Below are 17,911 nucleotides of genomic sequence, written 5' to 3'. Positions count from 1 at the left end.
CCTAATATCTAACCTGAACTGCTCTTGCTGCAACTTGTGACTGTTGCTCCTTTGTCATCTGCCTCCCCTGATAACAATCTAGATCCTTCCCCTTCGGAACCCCCCTTCAGATAGTTGAACGCTGCTATTAAATCTCCCCTCAGTCTTCTCTTCTTCAGATTAAATAAGCCCAGTTCCCTCAGTCTCTCCTTAGAAGTCATGGTTGCTCCAGCCCCAAAACCATTTTTGTTGCCCTCCACTGGACTCTCTCTAATTTGTCCACATCCTTTCTGTAGCAGGGGGCCCAAAACTGGACACAGTACTCTAGATGTGGCCTTACCAGTACTGAATAGAAGGGAAGAATCACTTCCTTTGATCTGCTGGCAATGATCCTACTAGTGCAGCCCAGTATGCCATTAGCAATCTTTGTAACAAGGGCATACTGTTCGCTTCTATTCAGCTTACTATCCAATGTAGCCCCAGATCCTTTCCGGCAGAGCTGCTGCATAGTCAGTTGGTTCCCAGCCTGTACTGGTGCATGGGATTATTGTCCTAAATGCAGGACTTTGCACTTGTCCTTGCTGAACCTCATGAGATTTCTTTTGGCCCAATCCTCCAATTTGTTGAGGTCTCTCTGAATCCTAGCCCTACCCTCCAATATATCTACTACTCCCCCCAGCTTGGTATAATTCACTGTCTTGCTGAGGGTGCACTCTATGCCATCTCCCAGGTCATTGATGAAGTTATTGAACAAAACCAGCTCCAGGACCAACTGCTGGGCCACTCCACTTGATACTGGTTGACATCAAACAATTTCCTCAACTTGCTTATAAGAATGTCATCAGAGACTGACAAAAGCTTATCTAAAGCTGAAGTATGACCTCTTCTATCCCTAGCTATTCTTTCAGGCAACTGCTGAAGCCCTTAAAACAGATTAATTTTCTAAAGGAAAAAATAAAGACATGGGTCTAAATGGAAAATGGGATAATGGATTTTACCAAAAGTAGATTCCTAACCAAACCAAGTTAACTGATTTCAAGGCAAAGAAAATGAAAGATCTTATCTCTCTGGACTTCAGCACAACCTTTGATACAGTCCCACATGGAAAAAGTTATGACAATGTAAGATGGAGAAAATGGAGATGAGTAGAAAAATTAAATCTGGCTAAAGAACTGTATAAAAGGAAGATGGCAACAGTTTGTAGAGAAAGAGGGAGTTTCAGATGTGGGGAAGATTTTTTGAAGAGTTTCACCAGTATCAGGTTTTGGATTATTTAATATTTTCTTTAATGACATTGGCACAAAAAGTAGGAATGCACTGATTAAATTTGCTAATAAGACACAGTTGTAAGGCATTGTTGGTATGGAGGAGGATTGGTCTATCCTAGAAAGAACTGGATAACCTTGTGAACTGCAGTAGTAGAAATAGGATGAATTTCAGTAATAGTGCAAGGTTACACACTTGAAAACTAATAACCATAAATTATGGGATAAGCTAGGAGTTCATTGGGCAGAAGTGACTGAAGGGCAGAAAGACCTAGAGGTACTAGTCTATTGCAGGATGAGTGTACAGGAATAATGGGGAAGGAGAACTAGCAAAAACTATTTCATTTAAGGGAAATAGACATTGTTCTGGAAGCAGGATTCGGGGAGCAAAAAAGAGGTAGTGCTGCTCTGTTTGTCCAGAATATGTATGCTCATTCCCAGAAGCAGAATGAAGTGTATCTAGGCATAGGCGACACGTGCCTCCTGAGGTGTGGGGGGCACAGTGACTGCCTGCAGGCAGCAATGCAGGTGGTTGTGGCAAGAGCAGGCCAAGTGGGGACCTTCTGCAGGTGGCTGCAGTGTGCGCCCCCATGTACTCCCTATGTGTCGCCTATGTATCTAGGTGAAGATAAAAAGGGAAAAAAAATCAATTATGATAAAATGGGGCAGGGTCTACTATAGACCACCAAATCAGAAAGAAGCCGAATGAGGTATTTTTAAGGAGATAACAAAAATAGCCAAACTAATGAAGTGATAGAAGGGATTGTAATTTACCTGATATTGCTGGAAGAATAATAAGAAAAGCCTAAACTGTTCAGTAAATGCTTAATATGTGTTGAGGACAACTTTTTGTTTCAAGAAATTGATGATAACTCTCTAGTTGTATCCTTTGGCTCTTGTTCTAACCAATAAGGAAAAATTGGAGGTTTTTCAAGAACCAGCTATATAAGCTTGACAAGAATCATTTAGAATAGTGCATTCTGCATTTGTACAAGAAGTTGGACTAGATGACCCTTCAAATGCCTTCCAACCCTATTAATGACAGTGTTACAGAAACAAGCAGGTATGAACCATCCTTTAATGAATTTAGGCTAGAAATTAGACGATTCCTAAGTATCAGCAATGAGGTTCTGGAGCAGCTTTCCAATTAGTCATGTTGGAGGGGAACCTAACTCTTTTTAAGATGGAGGCTCTTATTAGTTTTGAGAGGATTTTGTGAGAGGGAGCACTTGCATCCTAGAATACCTGAAAACAAAAACTCAGTGTAACACAGGACAAGCCATACAACATGGAAGGACTTCAATAAAAGACAAAAAGGAGGGGGCTTGATAGATCATGATGATACACAAAGATTAATCAGGACAGACAAGTGAAAATGTTGAGGCATTCTCCAAGTGATTGCTGACATCCTTCTCTTCTGTGTTAAAAACAATCTAGCCTTAAGAGGGTTTATGGACAAGACTGGGAAACCGCACAGTGGTTTTCTCCTGAACACACTGGAGCTGGTTAGCTATTACAGTCTAACTTGGGCAGATCATATATTGAAATACAAAAATTAGAATGTCTCTTACATACTTCATCAACTAGACAAAATGAGCTCATTCAGCTAATGGGTTTTTATGTCACGTCAGAAATAATTTCCAACATTAAGAGCTAAATATTTTTCCATCATGTTCAATTATATCCCCCGAGATCTCCCACAGAGAACAAATTACTGCTATTTTTGGGATATATAAAAATTGAAGGAAATGTCATATTGAGGAACATGTTATTGTGTTTATTGATACAAAGGAGAAATCTGGAATCCTGTAAGTGTGGATGTGATGCACAGTGTGATCCCACTGCACAGCCTCTTTCTTGCTATGTGGGCATTTCACAGCAGCCCTGCCCCTTGGCACTGGTTGGTGGAGAGCCCCCCCCCCCCCCCCCCCCCCCCCGCCCTCGGGGGTTGGGGGGCCGCCCCCCCCCCCCCCCCCCCCTCAGTGCTGATTGGTGGAGAGGCCCTAAGAAGAAGGACGGATGAAAGGGCAACCACCATCTTAACTGGTGGCTGCTTTTTATGGTTCTCTGCCCCCCTGCGCTGATTGGTGGAGAGACCCCAGTGGGGGAAGGAAGGATGAGGGGGCATCTTCATGCCACCCCACCCCACTTGCAGTGAGGATCACTGGCTCCCACTGGGGTGCCAGCATTTAATTTTTATTTTGGATTTTGTGGACAATTCCAGATTTCACAGTTTCCACAAAAGTGCTAAGTAAGTAGGTCCCTATAGATCATCTATACAGATGCAGCCTCTCTGTTTCCCAGCTTGGCTCATTAGCTAACACTGAGAGTATTTGTTCCAGAGAAATCTGGAGGGTTTATATTCAAAATAGGAAAGATCCTACAAGAGAGACTTCTGCCATCACAGGGAAAAAGGCTTGCCAAAGCACCATTATTTCTCTGCCATGATTGAGAATCCTCACTGTTGTTAGACTACATTCCTTATACTAGCAGAAGGACATAAATTTAGGTTAATTCCATGAAAGTTCACCTGGTGGATGTCTCGGTTTGCTGCTCCCTAATAAAAGTCACAGCGTTCTCATAACAGCTCAACAACACACAACCTCATTGTAAATATGGCTCCTAGGCCTGAAACTTCCCTTGCTCTTGTGATTTGTGAGTGATCCTGACTGAGCTGATAGATTCCCACCCACTTCATTTTAGGACTGTGTGTCTTACACTGTCAATGAACATGAAAATCTTGGTGGCAATCAGCTCTCAAGAAATTAGGAAGTACTTGAGAAGCAAGGTTCATTTGGAAAGCTGTATAGTTGGGAGAGGATCCAATAAAAGAAAAGTTGCTAAACAAACCTTGCCCCTCTCTCATTCCCTGAACCATTGCATTTACTATAACATGGTGAACTGCAAGCAATCAAAGCAGGCCTTTTCTCTTTTGCAGAAACAAGGCTATGCTTACCTTGGGCCCATCCAGACTTGCTCCTCAAGACTCATTTGTGCTCTTCCCTAAGCCACACTGCAGCCAAGAGAAGGTGGGACACCACACTTTAAATGTAGCTGGAGCCTTTTCATTCTACTTGGGTAAAAGAAGTCATCTGGGTTCTGTCCAGGGTTATGGTTTGCCTTTTTGAAGGCAGAACAGATCTCAGATTTTGTTAAGCTATATTGTCAGCTAGCTAAAGAATAACATTCTGGTCAGATTGCAGCTTGCTCCATAGTACCTTAGATTCTGTGACTTTTGGGCATGTTCCCCTCTTTGAAATGTAATCGTAGTTGTCTGGGAATTGGTTTGCATTTATTTGCAAGCCACTCTTTGCTGCTAGGAGCATATAGAATGGATGCCTGTTTCTGCACAGCTGCTTTAGTCTCCACTCAGGCACACTGCAAGCACCCAGCTTCTTTACAACTAGTTGCTGCTTTGCAGCCACTGCGAGTGAAAGACACAGATAAGGATGCATAGAATAAATAATGGTTACTTACTCAAAGTCGCTTTTGAGATGCATTGTCAGCATGTGTCCTGCACCACCCTCCTTCCCACCCATCTTTCCATCCCTGTTGTCACTGACTCTCCTACTTCTTGCACTCTGAAAAGTCTAAGGGACACAGAGAGCATTGGCCCTGCTCTTTCCTTTCTGCCACCTCTTGGGAGGAAGCACACAGGTATGTCCCTAGCAGGTGGGGACTGGCAACAACACTCCAAACTTGAATGTAAGCACAGTAAGTACAGAACCTTAGATGAACTGCAGTTACCCTAAGGCACTAATTACTTTTTATAAGTGGTCTTCTAGCCTGTAGCAATGACCTCTGCATGTTGAGCCTTTCACTTCTCTGGCAGCTGTCGTTTTCTACAAAACCTTCTGACAACTCAAAACGCGTTCTACAAGCAAGATCCCTTTTGTGTTCTTTGCCATATGATAGTCTGAGACTGGTAACAGTTTTACTATTTTTTATTTGAAGTAGGCTTATCTTAATTCCTTTCTTACTCCCTATGCCGGAAGCTGAAGGAGAGTTACAAATCCACATCTGTGTAGGTAGTAGACTGATACGGATCATTTTTTAGATGAGATACCTTTAAAAAAATTAAATTAAAAAGTAGCCAGGCTGGCTATTCACTGGAGACAATAAGAATGTAATTTATTGTTTCAAGGGTACTTATACATTTTAGTTTGTCTAAAGTGCTACATCTGTCAGACAGCAGGGTCTGACCAATGGGAGCTTTCAGCTGAGTTTGCTGCCACTTTTGCAGAAGCAGTCCTTCCTATTTCAGGATTATTCCAGCAGGTGCTGAGGAAATGTGAACCAAAACGTATCTCTTCAGAGGAAGACAATCTACCCGACCACAATCATCAGTGTAACAGCTTCTGTCAGCCTTGTGAACATTTTACTTGCCACATATTCCAGTACTAAATGTTGTGAATTGAAGAGCAAAATGTTGATACAACAATGTAGTAACTTGAAAACTATTGTCATTTAAACTGGGAGTGACACTTTCAGGGCTCTAAGGTTGTGTGATTAAGGTTGAATGTCAATTGTCTCATGCAGTTTAGGCATCTCTCCTGTATGTATTGTACAGCATGTTTGATAAAGTGAAATATACTTACAAAGAACTTCATATACACTGTGTAAAATTGCTCAGAAAAGAATGTGTATACTCTGGCATCATTTAAGTTGCACAAAAGTCTATCTTTTTAAATTACAGAAAATGATTAAATTATGCCCACTAAGGCTCTTGTCCTGCAATGGAGCTCTTCACATACATCAAGTTAAGCACATTTGGAAACCTTTGTGGGATCAGAGTCAAAACTAGCAGGACTTAAAGCAAGGTATTAACTAAAATGTGGTTTCACAAAGCTAAACCACTACCTGTCTACTTCTTGAACTATGGAAAGCCTGTGGCAGTCATGTCCAGGAACAGTGTTCTAAAAACCCACAGTTGAAGAACAATTGCTATGCTTCATGTTTTTGGGTTTTTTCATGTGGAATATCCTAGAATGCTGTAGTTGACTGAAGCTACAAAGGGCTTGGTCGATCTGTGTCCAATGTTGAATCTTGCTGCAGTGACCCTACGTAAGCCATGAAGCTATTGCTCTGATGTCCCCAATCATAGGCTTCTGGAGAGAAGCTAAAAAAACAAAACAGAAGAATCAATGACTGATGGTTTAATTCTCTCAGCTTGTCAAATAATTAAATGTCGGGGATGGAATATAATTTCATTTTACACAAATTGTAGAGATACTTTAGCTAGAGGATGTTACTTCACTCTACAACAAACATTTAGCTATTATTTACAACTCATTTAGCTATTCATTCATTTTTTAAATCTGCCTCATGGGCTAAGGGAATAGCCATGAATTTGAGAGGCCACCAGTTCAAATCCTGTCCAGTTAATTAGCAACCAAAGTTGCCCACTACTCCCCTCCCCTCCACTCCACCCCACCTTACAGGTCTCCTTGCCCAAACTGGAGTTTTGGATCATTGGTATCTTATTGCTAGACAATAGAGGTGCACCAATATAATGGTCCATATCATATCGGCACTGATAAAAGGAAAATTGACTCAATTGGCAATTGGCTTTTCTTGGCCGATGTGGCCAATAACGTCACCAGTATATGCCATTTGCATGACCAGACACAGCATGCATGTGGCCATGAACACAATCTGACAGCTTGGAGACCAACATCCGGCCAGTAAGTCTATGGGGGGAGGGGAGAGGGGTAAGGAAGGTGCATTGGCGGGCAGATTGAGGCCCCCACAGTGAGGGAGGGAGTGGGGATGGGCAGGTGTTGCACAGCCGGGGTGAGGTGAGGCATGGGACAGAGCCACGGGTGGCTAGTCCAGGGAGGAGGGGCAGCTCCCTGCCTCTGTGTGCACCCCTGGGGGAGGCAAGGGGGATACGTGCCCCCGGATTTGTGTGCATGGCAAAGATGGGCTGGCTGCTGCGGGTTAGGGGCCAGGGCCTGTGCCTCCCTCTTTCTGGCAAGGGGGCTGAGCCAGGGCTGTGCTTGGGGTGGGTGAGGGCAATGCAGGAGGCAGAGGCACTGGGAAGGGGGGCTGTAGGAGCGTTATGGCAAATTTTGGCATGGCTGTAGCCCACCACATAGTCCTCCCCTCGCAGCGCTGCCACCCACCCCACCTCACCCACCCCTAGTGCAGCCCTGGCCTAGCCCCCCCTACCAGAAAGAGGCTGGTGCAGCCCCCAGCCTCAAACCGACAGTGGGCAGCCCACCCTTACCCTACATACAAATCTGGGAGGCACATGGGGGTGCGCACAGCAGCAGGGAACTGACTCCCCCGCCATGTCCCCTTCCACCCCCCCACAAGTCGCCCATGGCTCCATCCCATGCCCCACTCTGGCCCCTGCCCCAACCCAACCCAACTCCCTCCCTCACCATGGGGGCCTCTTTCTGCCCCCACTTCTCTCCCCCATGTCAGTTCCCCTCCCTAGACTTATTGGTCAGACACTGCTCTCTAAGCTGCCAGGCTGCATATTGGCTGTCGGATAGGTATCAGCTGATATGGCTGGTTAATAACTGGCCATCGGTAATGGCCAATTCTATCTTTATCAGTGTGCCTCTACTAGACAATAATTGCTATATCCTAGAAAATTAGTATTCTTTTCCTGTCTGAAATCCTATCCCACTTTAATTTGGAACCAGATAGCACTGTTGGTACTAAATATACCTTGTATCAATGCCCAGGGTAGTTCATGCTTGGTTGGTAACTCTCCCAGGCTGCCAAGCTGTAGGCAGTTTTAGGCGTTTGCCTTTTTCTCTGGCTAGCATTCCGTATCTCTATGACCAATATGGCTGACTCTTCTTCTTCTTCTTCCCACTTTTTTGAAGTAGGGCCTCTTAGACTATACTGTGTGTCTGATCTTCAAGTCTGCTATACTACAAGTCAGCATGTGTCAAGCTAACATACAGCTGCTGTAATCTAGAGTGTGATAACTGTGGACAGACAGGATTAGCAAGTCAATGGTTGCAGTAAGGAAAAAACTGCTGTATTCATACTATTCAACCATGTGTTACCTGGAAAAAATGAGTTACAAGTACTGGATCTGGACTGATGGGGAGAACTGGTTACCAACTGAGCCTTCATTTAAAATTTGTTCTTGTTCCTCAGATTTTATTTATTTATTTATTGGTAAGGGACTACTTATTAGTGAATATCAAATGAACAAGAACCTGTATTTTGCCAGCAATACAAGATGCGTCTCTCTGGTCGCATCTGCATGAGATGCTTATTTCACATTGAATTAATTCTACTTTCATTAGCACAGCTGACCAAAACCGTGCTAATGTGCCACAGTAGCTTTAATCCAATGCACATTAAACGTCACACAAAAAGCATTCATCTTCACTAATGGTCAGTAGTGCTGATTATGGCGCATCAAGTTAGTACCTGTTATTACAGCTACTAAACTTAATGCACCGTAATTATGGCGCATGAATGAACATGTGGACACAACCTCTGAATTGTATCTTGATACTGAATAGGCTGAGCTCTTGGTTTACACCTATAAAAATATGGCCTGCTGTCTTTAGCAATGGGTGAAACAATCATAACTCCATACAGAAATCGATGACTGACTAGACGGCCCTACATCAATTTACGTCCCCTAGGAATTAGACCCACTGCTTCTAATTATAGCTATATCTGCAAATGAACTCCAGGTTTTAATGAATGAGTCTTCTTGTGTGATAAATTATACGTGGGAAACCCTCTTTTATCTCTTCATCTACATTTACAACAAGAGTAGTGGTGTCTAACTTTTCATGTGAATCTGATCACAATCTTCTGATCATTTTTCTTAAAACCTCTGAACCCAGGGAAAACAACTGCCGTAAGCTAAATAGCTCAAGGGGTTTGAGCTTTGATTCAAATATGATTCAAACATTTAGGAAATCAGACCTGTGCAACTTTTCAAAACCATGGTAAAGCTAATGCCACTTAAGTGGTTTAGGCTCTCTCTTCTCCTCCATTCCGGTTATACGTGTTTTTGAATCTAGTGAAAGCAACTGAATCAGTTTAAGCCTCACTGTCCCTCTGGTAAATTTAGTCCCAAATATTCAGGGCTAGATTCCCAAACAGCACTAAAGCCAACCAGCAATCTACTTGGGCAAGATTATTTATGATCTTCTGTTACTGTGGGGAGTAGCCTTTTTCTTTGTGACAAAAATGCTTTGCAGACTGGTTAAAATAAGGTACAAGTGATCCAAGTGGGAAAGTTATTGAATTTGACTTTGTTTTGTCTGAGGTGGCATCCTTGGTTAGTATGTGATGATCTGCTTCAATTGCAGACATAGTACACAAAGCTGGCCATGAGGAAGTTATTTTTCTCTCCAGAGTTTAGGTGCTCCTGTTTCTTTCCCCTGCCTCATGTAGTCAATTTGGTGGGGAGCTGAAGTATCACAATACAGTCTATCTTCCTGGGTCTGATTTAATAAACTCTCAAGCACCACTTACCCTGGCACTTTACTCCTCAAGGCTCCATCCTACCAGAACAGTCAGTACTCAAAGCCCCCCTTTCACATTTCATCCCACCACAACAAATAGTGATTTACCTTTGTTTATTTGTTGCTTCCTATCCCAATGTATCTTGCTCTCAGGCTTAAATCCTTAATGGCACATGAAGTGCAAGTTCTATATTTTCTGTCCTTAAATGGTCAAGCTCAAAACTGAAAGGAGAGATTTAGGTCCTGCCTTCTAGGAGGCTGGCATGCTCCTTTACAATCTAATGGTTTTTAAGAACTTAAAAATAACTTCATTCTGTTCTCGCAGTGTTTCTATACAGCCATTTTGGCGCTCTTTTACTGTAGCCCTATGTGCACATACTCACCTGAGTTGTTCCCTGGCAGTACCTTCTCCTTTCCAAAGACCTCAGGATAGTATTGTGAGTTGGTTGAGAGCGTTACAACAAAATGAGTATAATGTTTTACAATAGCCTGACAGATAACAATCCCTTTCTTCTCTAGCCATATCCATAGCAAAAATTGAACTGTTCACTCTTCTCCTCACCTGCTCTGTACGCCTTGTGGTGAAATGTGCCAGGCCAAATCATCATCACTGTCATATCTACGAGGGTTGTCAAAGAAGTAGGATCTTGGGCTGAATCCATGGCTTGGGACCATTCCAGGGTTTGTCTGGGGGAAGAAACCCTTAGTTAGTAACAGCAGTAGCCCCATCACTTAGTTCCTGGACATTTGCTTGTTGGTAGTCCTTTGAATGTTGGGGAAAGTACTGTACTTACTCTCCATTGGCAATTAACAATGTAGATGGCAAATCAAGAGTTGTGCCCTGACAAAACTGAACACATAGCTTTTATTTTTGAACAATGTCTGACACTGCACAAAACCACCATTTTCTAGTGTTCCATTTTGGAGAGAAACATGTTGGGAGAAGCAAAACATAACAAATCTCCCTAGGATATTTCTACTTAATTAAAACCTTTGTTAAATCTGAAAAGCAGAACAACAAGTTGGTATTTCACTAAATCTGAGTTGTTTTCTAGATCTTCTGAACTAACAGACACATTTGGTTTTAACTTCACCCTTAGCAGATAATCATCTAGCTTGTAATCTCTCTTTCTAGAAGGTAAGCAACTGCAATATGTAGTTATATATTAGAATACAATCCTATGGGAATCCTTGGACTCCTTCTTCAGACTAACACAGCTAACTATATCTCCCCCTCTTGTGACAAACATGCATGAAAGCTCATATTGTTGCTCTGCTGAAGAATCTGGGAATAAGACTTTTGTTGACTTTGATACTGAGAATTTATAGGTTTAGCTTTAATGAGCCTGCCTGTTTTAACACACTTGCTTTTTTTGGTTTTCTGCTCAAGAGTACATCCATCAGCACGGTCTGGTTTTTTTTCCTACCCAAAACAAAACTGTGGTATCTAGTTAAATGTTGAACTGCAAAACAAAATAAGCTGAAGCCACAGGCTTGTCCAAATAAGAATTAACTAGCTCATCCTAGCTCCACCCTTAGCAAACTTCTCAAGTGGTAGGACCAGCATTATTTAGACAAGCCTTTAAAAGGGTAGCTAATGTGTTGGCTGCTATGGTGTTCTTCTGATCTTTATTAAGAGTGTATAGTCCATCTTGTGTAATGTTTAACTTCAGCGTGACTTCCTATGAGTAGTGGGATCACAGGTCAGACCCTATATCGCCATGTATGAAGGACATGTGTTCCCTCGTATCTGAACCAGGGGGCTTTTGTGAATCTGTTTCATATAATCCTAAATGTAGGATTGAAACAAAAATATCTTTCCCTTTACCAATAAATAAAATAAGCTTCAATTAATATTTTAACATTAAAAGAACAGCATCACTGGGTCCACCTACTAATCAGTGCATTTTTTGTGCAATGCTAATTGCTTTGCAGCACAAAGTCCAGGATTATCGAGATCTAACACAGCTAACTCTAAGGAACAGGGCCAGGACAATTTTCTAGGAGAAAGCCAGTGACTGGGTGAAAAATCCTTCTAAAGTTAAAGTGCATAGAGACTTACTACTTTGTTCAGCTTGGTTGTATCATTGTCTCTGAAGTTTATAGCCTGATAAAAGGGATTTAATTAACCTGTTAGGATTGTTAATTAAAAAAAAAAAATTTAGTAGTCTTGGAGATTAAACCCTTCTTTTTTATAGGATGGGAACTATACCAGCTAACGGTAGTGAAAATTATTTACCTACATATTGACATATCCCAGATCAACATGGAGGGACCTTCAGGCAGCAAAAAATATTTAAGGCACTCTCCTTATTTAAGTCCAAGGTATTCTTATAATCCTCAACCATATCATTTTATGGACATTTACATGTTGCTTAATATGCAGTCAAAGATGTCAACTAGCACCAAGCGTAGTAGTGGCTTTTTGAGACTTGTTAACTTTTTCAAGGGGAATTAGGCTGAGATCATCAAACCCATTTCATATATGCCACTGAGCGGGATTTGCATTAACGCTGCAGAAATGGAAGGGTCTGTAATCTGTGTCCACACTCCTTTGCTATCTAATCTCCCATAAGGCAAAGACTTGTTTAAGAGGAAGTGGTAAGGCTAGACGTTCAAGAACGTTTGTTTTATTTTTAGTGAGAAGAGTTAGAAAACGAGAAATAAAAATGGGGAGCAGTAAAAGTTAACTATAAAATTGCACTCTGAAAGCTGTACCTACAAAAGATGCAAACTGGTTTTACTCACAAGGTCTCTTGTAGGATTTCGAACACGGAAAAAATACACAACTAAAGAAGTAGGCAGGAGCTCCCAGACAAAAAGGATCACTCCAAATACGACATACCCAGCATCTCCCAGCTGACACTTGAGATCTGCCTGTTGAAAAGCCAGAGAGGACTTGTGGTTAGAAATGAGAATGTAAGTTAGGTTACAAACTGTTAGAACCCATGACAAGACAGAGCTTGCTAACAGTGAACTGTATATAAACAGTTAGCTTTTCCTAAAAAAGAAAAGCAGCAACTTAGCCTGGCTATCAGTACTTAATTATTATAACCCATTTGGAAAGAAACAAACTCTGCATTTTGTTGAAGAGTTTTCACTTGCCTCTCTTTTTTGTTTTTCCTTTTCGTGATTATCTTCCTTGATTTCCCCTCTCTCCCCTCCACACCCAAGGCTGTCGCCAAGACTTTCCCCTCTTGCCCCTCCCCACCCAAGACCTGAGCACAGTGCCTGCCTGCCAAGCTTTGAGACTGCTGAGAAAGTGACACAGCTGCATTAGAAAATGAGAAGCTAGCTTTGTCATTTCTCGTAATTGATGAGGAGTGTAGGGCCCAAGCAGTGCACAGCTTCTGGGGGCACAGCTGACTCTTCAGCTTTTAAATTTAAAAGATCTGACATTACCAAACCATGCACACTGTTAGTCTAAGCAATTGTTGTGTTATCTTTGAATTCCTTCCCAGTCTTCCTGCTGCTATTCAATACAGTCCTTGAGATGGGACTGTGTCCTTGTACAGCGCCTCAGAAAAGCAGGGATTGACTTCATCTGGGTTCCCTGGACAGGACCATAATACACAGGATGACCTAAACTTTCAGAAGTGACTGATTTTTGGGTGCCCCACCTCAGATCTCTTTAAGACAGCTGTAACTGGTCATCCAAGAGGTAATATACCCAATACAACTAGTCATTTTTAAATATTTAGCCTGGTTATTAATAAGTTCTGAGTTCCTAAAACACCAGAGGCTTTACAAGTGTATTATGGTAGCATGATGGCTGCCCTCTTGGCTGACACATTGGGAACTAATGCAAGGACCACCAGAGTTAAAGGCACAGGCTATTCTGATACCATCAGAGGAGGTAATGCACTCTTGCAAGTGGGCTTCAATAGCAGGCAGCATGTACTGCAATGGTCCAGGCCTCTGGCAGGCAGAAACAATAGGCCTTTATGCAGGTGAGTGCCTTCCTGTCCTTGTGGCAGCTGAGGAGAAGCATAAGAACCAGGAAAGCAGCTTGGATATAGGGCTATCCACTGAACTGTGTTGCCCTCACTTTTAGGCCAACCCCTATAGATAAAGATCCACTGGAACCTCAATGTTATCCTCTTCACCTTTAAGTGATGTAAACAATGGACACTGACAGAAGTGACATTTATCGTGCAATCGGTCCCCTGAAAGCACTCTATAGCTGGGTCGTGACAGAAGTGCATGGCTACAGAGTGCTTTGAAAGAGGCTGATTGCACGACAAATTAACTGTCAGCCAATGAGGGTTCAAATGAAGGTGCTCCAAAGCGGAACCCCTTAGGTAACTTCTGTTAGGCCCATCCCAGTCCCATCCCACCCCACCTCTGGTGCTCTCTGAGGAAGGAAGGAGAATGAGGGAGTGGAAGGGGGCTGATGCCTGGGGTTTGCCCAGCCTGAGCTGGGAGGGGGAGGTGGGGGAAGCAGGTGGATTGGTGTTTTTTTGACTGCTTTTTCTCCTATAAATAAATTATTTTTTCTCTATAGTTTTATGACTAAGGATTGTGGTTCCTGTTTCTGGGACAGACCAACTTAGCACTGAATTTTAAAAATGAATTGAAAGGATTTTTTTGCATTACTAATTGTGCAACAGTGCTTCTTATCAGTAGTTAATCAGTATGCAGCATGCAACATTTCCTTCTTAGCTGTAATCTTCATACTTGCCTGATCTGATACATTGTACCAATCATAATCAAAAGAATTGACTTTCTTGGTTTGAGAAAAAGATAAGATGAATAGGTTGTAACAGGCTCGCGAGGTATAAAGCAGTATAACGGTCACTCCTATACTTGTCACTTGACATACAGATGAACCCTAGAAGAGAGAGTGAAACATGTTTTAATATTGGTGTGTCTGATATTGGCAAGATGATCAGTCTGTATGGTCTTTGGGAGTCTCTGCCTTTTGTGGGGTTTAATCTGCAATTTTTAATGTAAGTGGCTTACCATGTGAGGGAGGTACTTCCACACACTAGAGGGAAGGGTCAGTTACTCTGTCTACAGCTGCAGAAAGTGCTAATCTTTAAATACTTGGAATAGCATCCTCAGGATTAGCGATAGGAAAGAAAACCTATTTGCTAGATCACCCAGTCCATCCTTATATAGCCAGGAAGACTACATCATAGGGAGAACATCCTGTATCAGATATTGAACTGATTATTAAGTACAGAATACCTAGTAACAGATTTGGATCAAGCACATTTTATAAGTGCAGCACATCCTGCCCTGCAGATCGTTCTAGTTCAGGGTCAACAATACAGCCTCAGGGAGGTGGGTAAAGTGGGAGAGAGGACTGGAAGAGTAGGGTGAGCATGGGGGCAGTAAGTAGATTTGGCATCAGGAGGTTGGAATTAGGTCATGGAATGTTTTTGTGAATCTGGAGAGGCTTCGAAATACTCAGAGAAAGGAGATGGCATGACCCACTTACAGGAATGAGAAAGTAACCTAACTACTGTGTGCTGAACCCTCAGAAACTCAGCACAGAGACAGACTCAATGCCTGTATAAATAAGAATTAGTTTTGCTTTCCTCTCCAGTGCAAAGCCTAGTCCTCTTCCTGGGGTCATCTAAGCAGATGTGAACCTAGTAATGTCTCTGCCACTACTGTGGCTGGCAGTGGAGCGCCCTTGTCTCTCATGCTTTATAGTTGTAGAATACTGTAAAATGTTTTCAGTTTTGTTTCCATGAGGTGTGTCATGGCCATGGTGTGTAAGAGGACAATTTTTAGGATTTGGACAAAATTTACTGCCTGTGAATGCAGGGAACTGGACCTGAGGGCCTATGAGGCCCTATGCAACCTTTTTGTTCTTAATTTGAGACAGGATGTGATTAATGAGCCTATGAGGCAGGACTAAGGTTTGGAGAATTTTCCAGTGTTCTTCTGGGCTAGGGACAGACATTATACATAAACTGGTTTAAGTGATCAGAAACTGGTTTAAACCTGTAACAGAACATAAATTCAGTGCACATACACCCATTTCAAAATGGCTGAAACTGATTTAAGATAATCCTGGCTGAATGTAGTATCAGACTTAACTGATTTGGGTCAAACCAGTTTATGCAATTTCTGTCCCAGACCCTTTCCTGGTTTAAGTTAAACTAGAGTCCCCCAGCATCCCAGATGCTTTGCAGCCCTGAGCTGTGCTGTGCTCTCTGCTCCAGAGAACAGGGCTGGCCATGCCCCTCTGCTCCCTAGTTAGAGCTCTGGCAGAGACTGCAGGCACAGAAGGGTCTGCCTGGCTCCCCCCTCCCTTTGCTGCTTGCTGCTCAAGCAGGGATTCCCCTCTCCCTTCCTCCCTCCAATCTCTCATAGCACAGACCCCAGCCCCATGGACCCTAGGCATGTGGTATGCTAGCTAATGCTGAGAGGTGTCTGTGTATGTGTGTCTCCAATTTCACTGAGACAGGCTTTTTGGAGCTAATCAACAGGTCAGCTGGTAATGTTCCTCCGTTCCTTCCTTGGAAAAAGCTGCTTAAGAAGAGCTTGAACTAATGGGAAAGGCAAGATTTGTTGATGGGCTGATAAATGCTGTGTTATCAGCCCCCCGCTGGCTCCCTTACCTGTCAGGTTTGCAGACAGTATGAAGAAGCAGGGAAAGGTAGATTGAAAAGGTCAGTATCATCAACAGATGCATGCACTGCACCCCCGCATTGCCTCATGGGGTGTGCACACTGCACACACTTTCCCCTTCACCAAGGGCTGGGGGCTGACAGCTGACAACAATTCCACCCATTGAGAAGTAAGCAGGGAAAAGCCTGGGACTGTGTAGGCCAGGGTCAAGGTTTACACCCCTCCTTAATCAAAGCATCCTGCTGGGACCTGGCCACACCCCCTCCCTCCCCTCAGCTCAGCACTGTCGAAGGGGAGGGAGGGCTGCTCCAGCACCCCCCGGCTTCTAGCCTGAGCCACTGAAGGCATGAGCCTGCAATTGTTCAGTCCAGAGAGAATGTCTGTGCAGTTGCAAACTTATTCAATCTAGGCAGGTTACACTAACCTGCAAAGATTGATTCAATTCAGACTCAGGCTTTTTTGAATGTCTGTCCCTAGCCCTGAAAATCAAGCAAACATTCACACTAGGACACTATGCAAAGGAAAAGGCTCAAAAGTTGATGGTTGGCCTGGTGGCAAATGAAGAAAACAGAATTAGGACCAGAGTGGTGTGGATCAGTAGCAGCAATATAATTCAGCCCCTTAGGGAAAGTGAAATGCTTCATTTCCATCCCATGGGACACCCCCTACCATCCTCTTTCCTTTAGCAGAAATGTATAGTACTATAAATGGGTCCAAAGCATGAGTACTGGGAAGCTGCTGTTCTCATCATGGGACCTCTTACAGTGGTAGGTGCAGGGGCAGATCCAGAATTTGGCAAGTGGGGGGCGGTTGGGACCAGCCACTCATATGACAGGGATGGCTGTGCCCCACTTCCCAGCCTCCACCTCCCAACCCACATGTTGGGAGAGGAGGGGAACCACCCTGAAGGAGCCTCTGGGGACTTTTTAAAGTTCTCAGAGAGGCTAAGCAAACTCCCTTCCTGTCTGCGCTCAAAGGCATGTTCCCTCCCTTCCTCTTATGCCTCCCTCCTCCAGTTGCTGCTGTTTTTCCTGCTATCCCAGCAGTGGGATGCTTCAGAGCTACTCCTGCCTGCTCCTGCCAGGCTGTATGGGGACTGGACTTATCTGGGATCAACAGCAGCAGCAATGAGAGGGACTGGGTTTCCCCACACTGCCTGGTCTCCCCAGGAGCAGGCGTGGGAAGCTGCAGTTGCAGCCCCAGTCACTGCCCTAAGCGAGCTCAGTCCCCGCACAGCTCAGCTGAAGTAGGCAGGAGCAGCTCTGAAGAGTCCCCTACCCCCAGGACAGTAGAGAAAGGAAGAAGGGAAGGGGAAGGGACATGCCTCTGAGCCTGGAGGAGATGGGGGCGGGATAGGGTGGGGGGAGAGGTGAGAGGCTCCAGCAGCACATACCAATCTGCAAGTGGGGGTGCAGCCATGCCACTGCACCCCTTCTGGATCTGCCCCTGGGTAGGGGAAACGAGAGAGCCTCCTTGGACAAAAAGCATTAACTCCAAGTTCTCTAGGGGGCACTGGTAGTAAGATCAAAGGCATGGAACAACATGGAGACAGTTATTTAATTATTGTCTTATTTTACCATGCTGTCATGCTCCAGAACAGTCCCACAAAATACAAAACCTTTCTCTACA

The 17,911-nt window shown here is 43.6% G+C and overlaps 1 protein-coding gene across 2 annotated transcripts in view; it reads right to left on the bottom strand.

Annotated features, from left to right (window-relative positions):
* Window positions 1-5,172: 5,172 nt before the first annotated feature.
* GPR137B (G protein-coupled receptor 137B) overlaps window positions 5,173-17,911 on the bottom strand; it is a 35,483-nt gene continuing 22,744 nt past the window's right edge. The window contains exons 4-7 of one of the 2 annotated variants that reach the window (XM_006016353.3): window positions 14,379-14,528; window positions 12,446-12,574; window positions 10,260-10,384; window positions 5,173-6,363 (exon numbers count right to left, since the gene is read on the bottom strand). In XM_006016353.3, coding sequence (XP_006016415.1) covers window positions 6,252-6,363; window positions 10,260-10,384; window positions 12,446-12,574; window positions 14,379-14,528 — 516 coding nt within the window. In that variant the 3' untranslated portion in view covers window positions 5,173-6,251. The remainder of the gene's footprint in view (window positions 6,364-10,259; window positions 10,385-12,445; window positions 12,575-14,378; window positions 14,529-17,911) is intronic. The other variant, XM_025213515.1, reaches the window with a different exon arrangement.

Source organism: Alligator sinensis, unplaced genomic scaffold, assembly GCF_000455745.1.
Source record: "Alligator sinensis unplaced genomic scaffold, ASM45574v1 scaffold93_2, whole genome shotgun sequence".
In the NCBI taxonomy this organism is placed as follows: Eukaryota; Metazoa; Chordata; order Crocodylia; family Alligatoridae; genus Alligator; species Alligator sinensis.
This window is presented reverse-complemented; position numbering and strand designations above follow the sequence as displayed.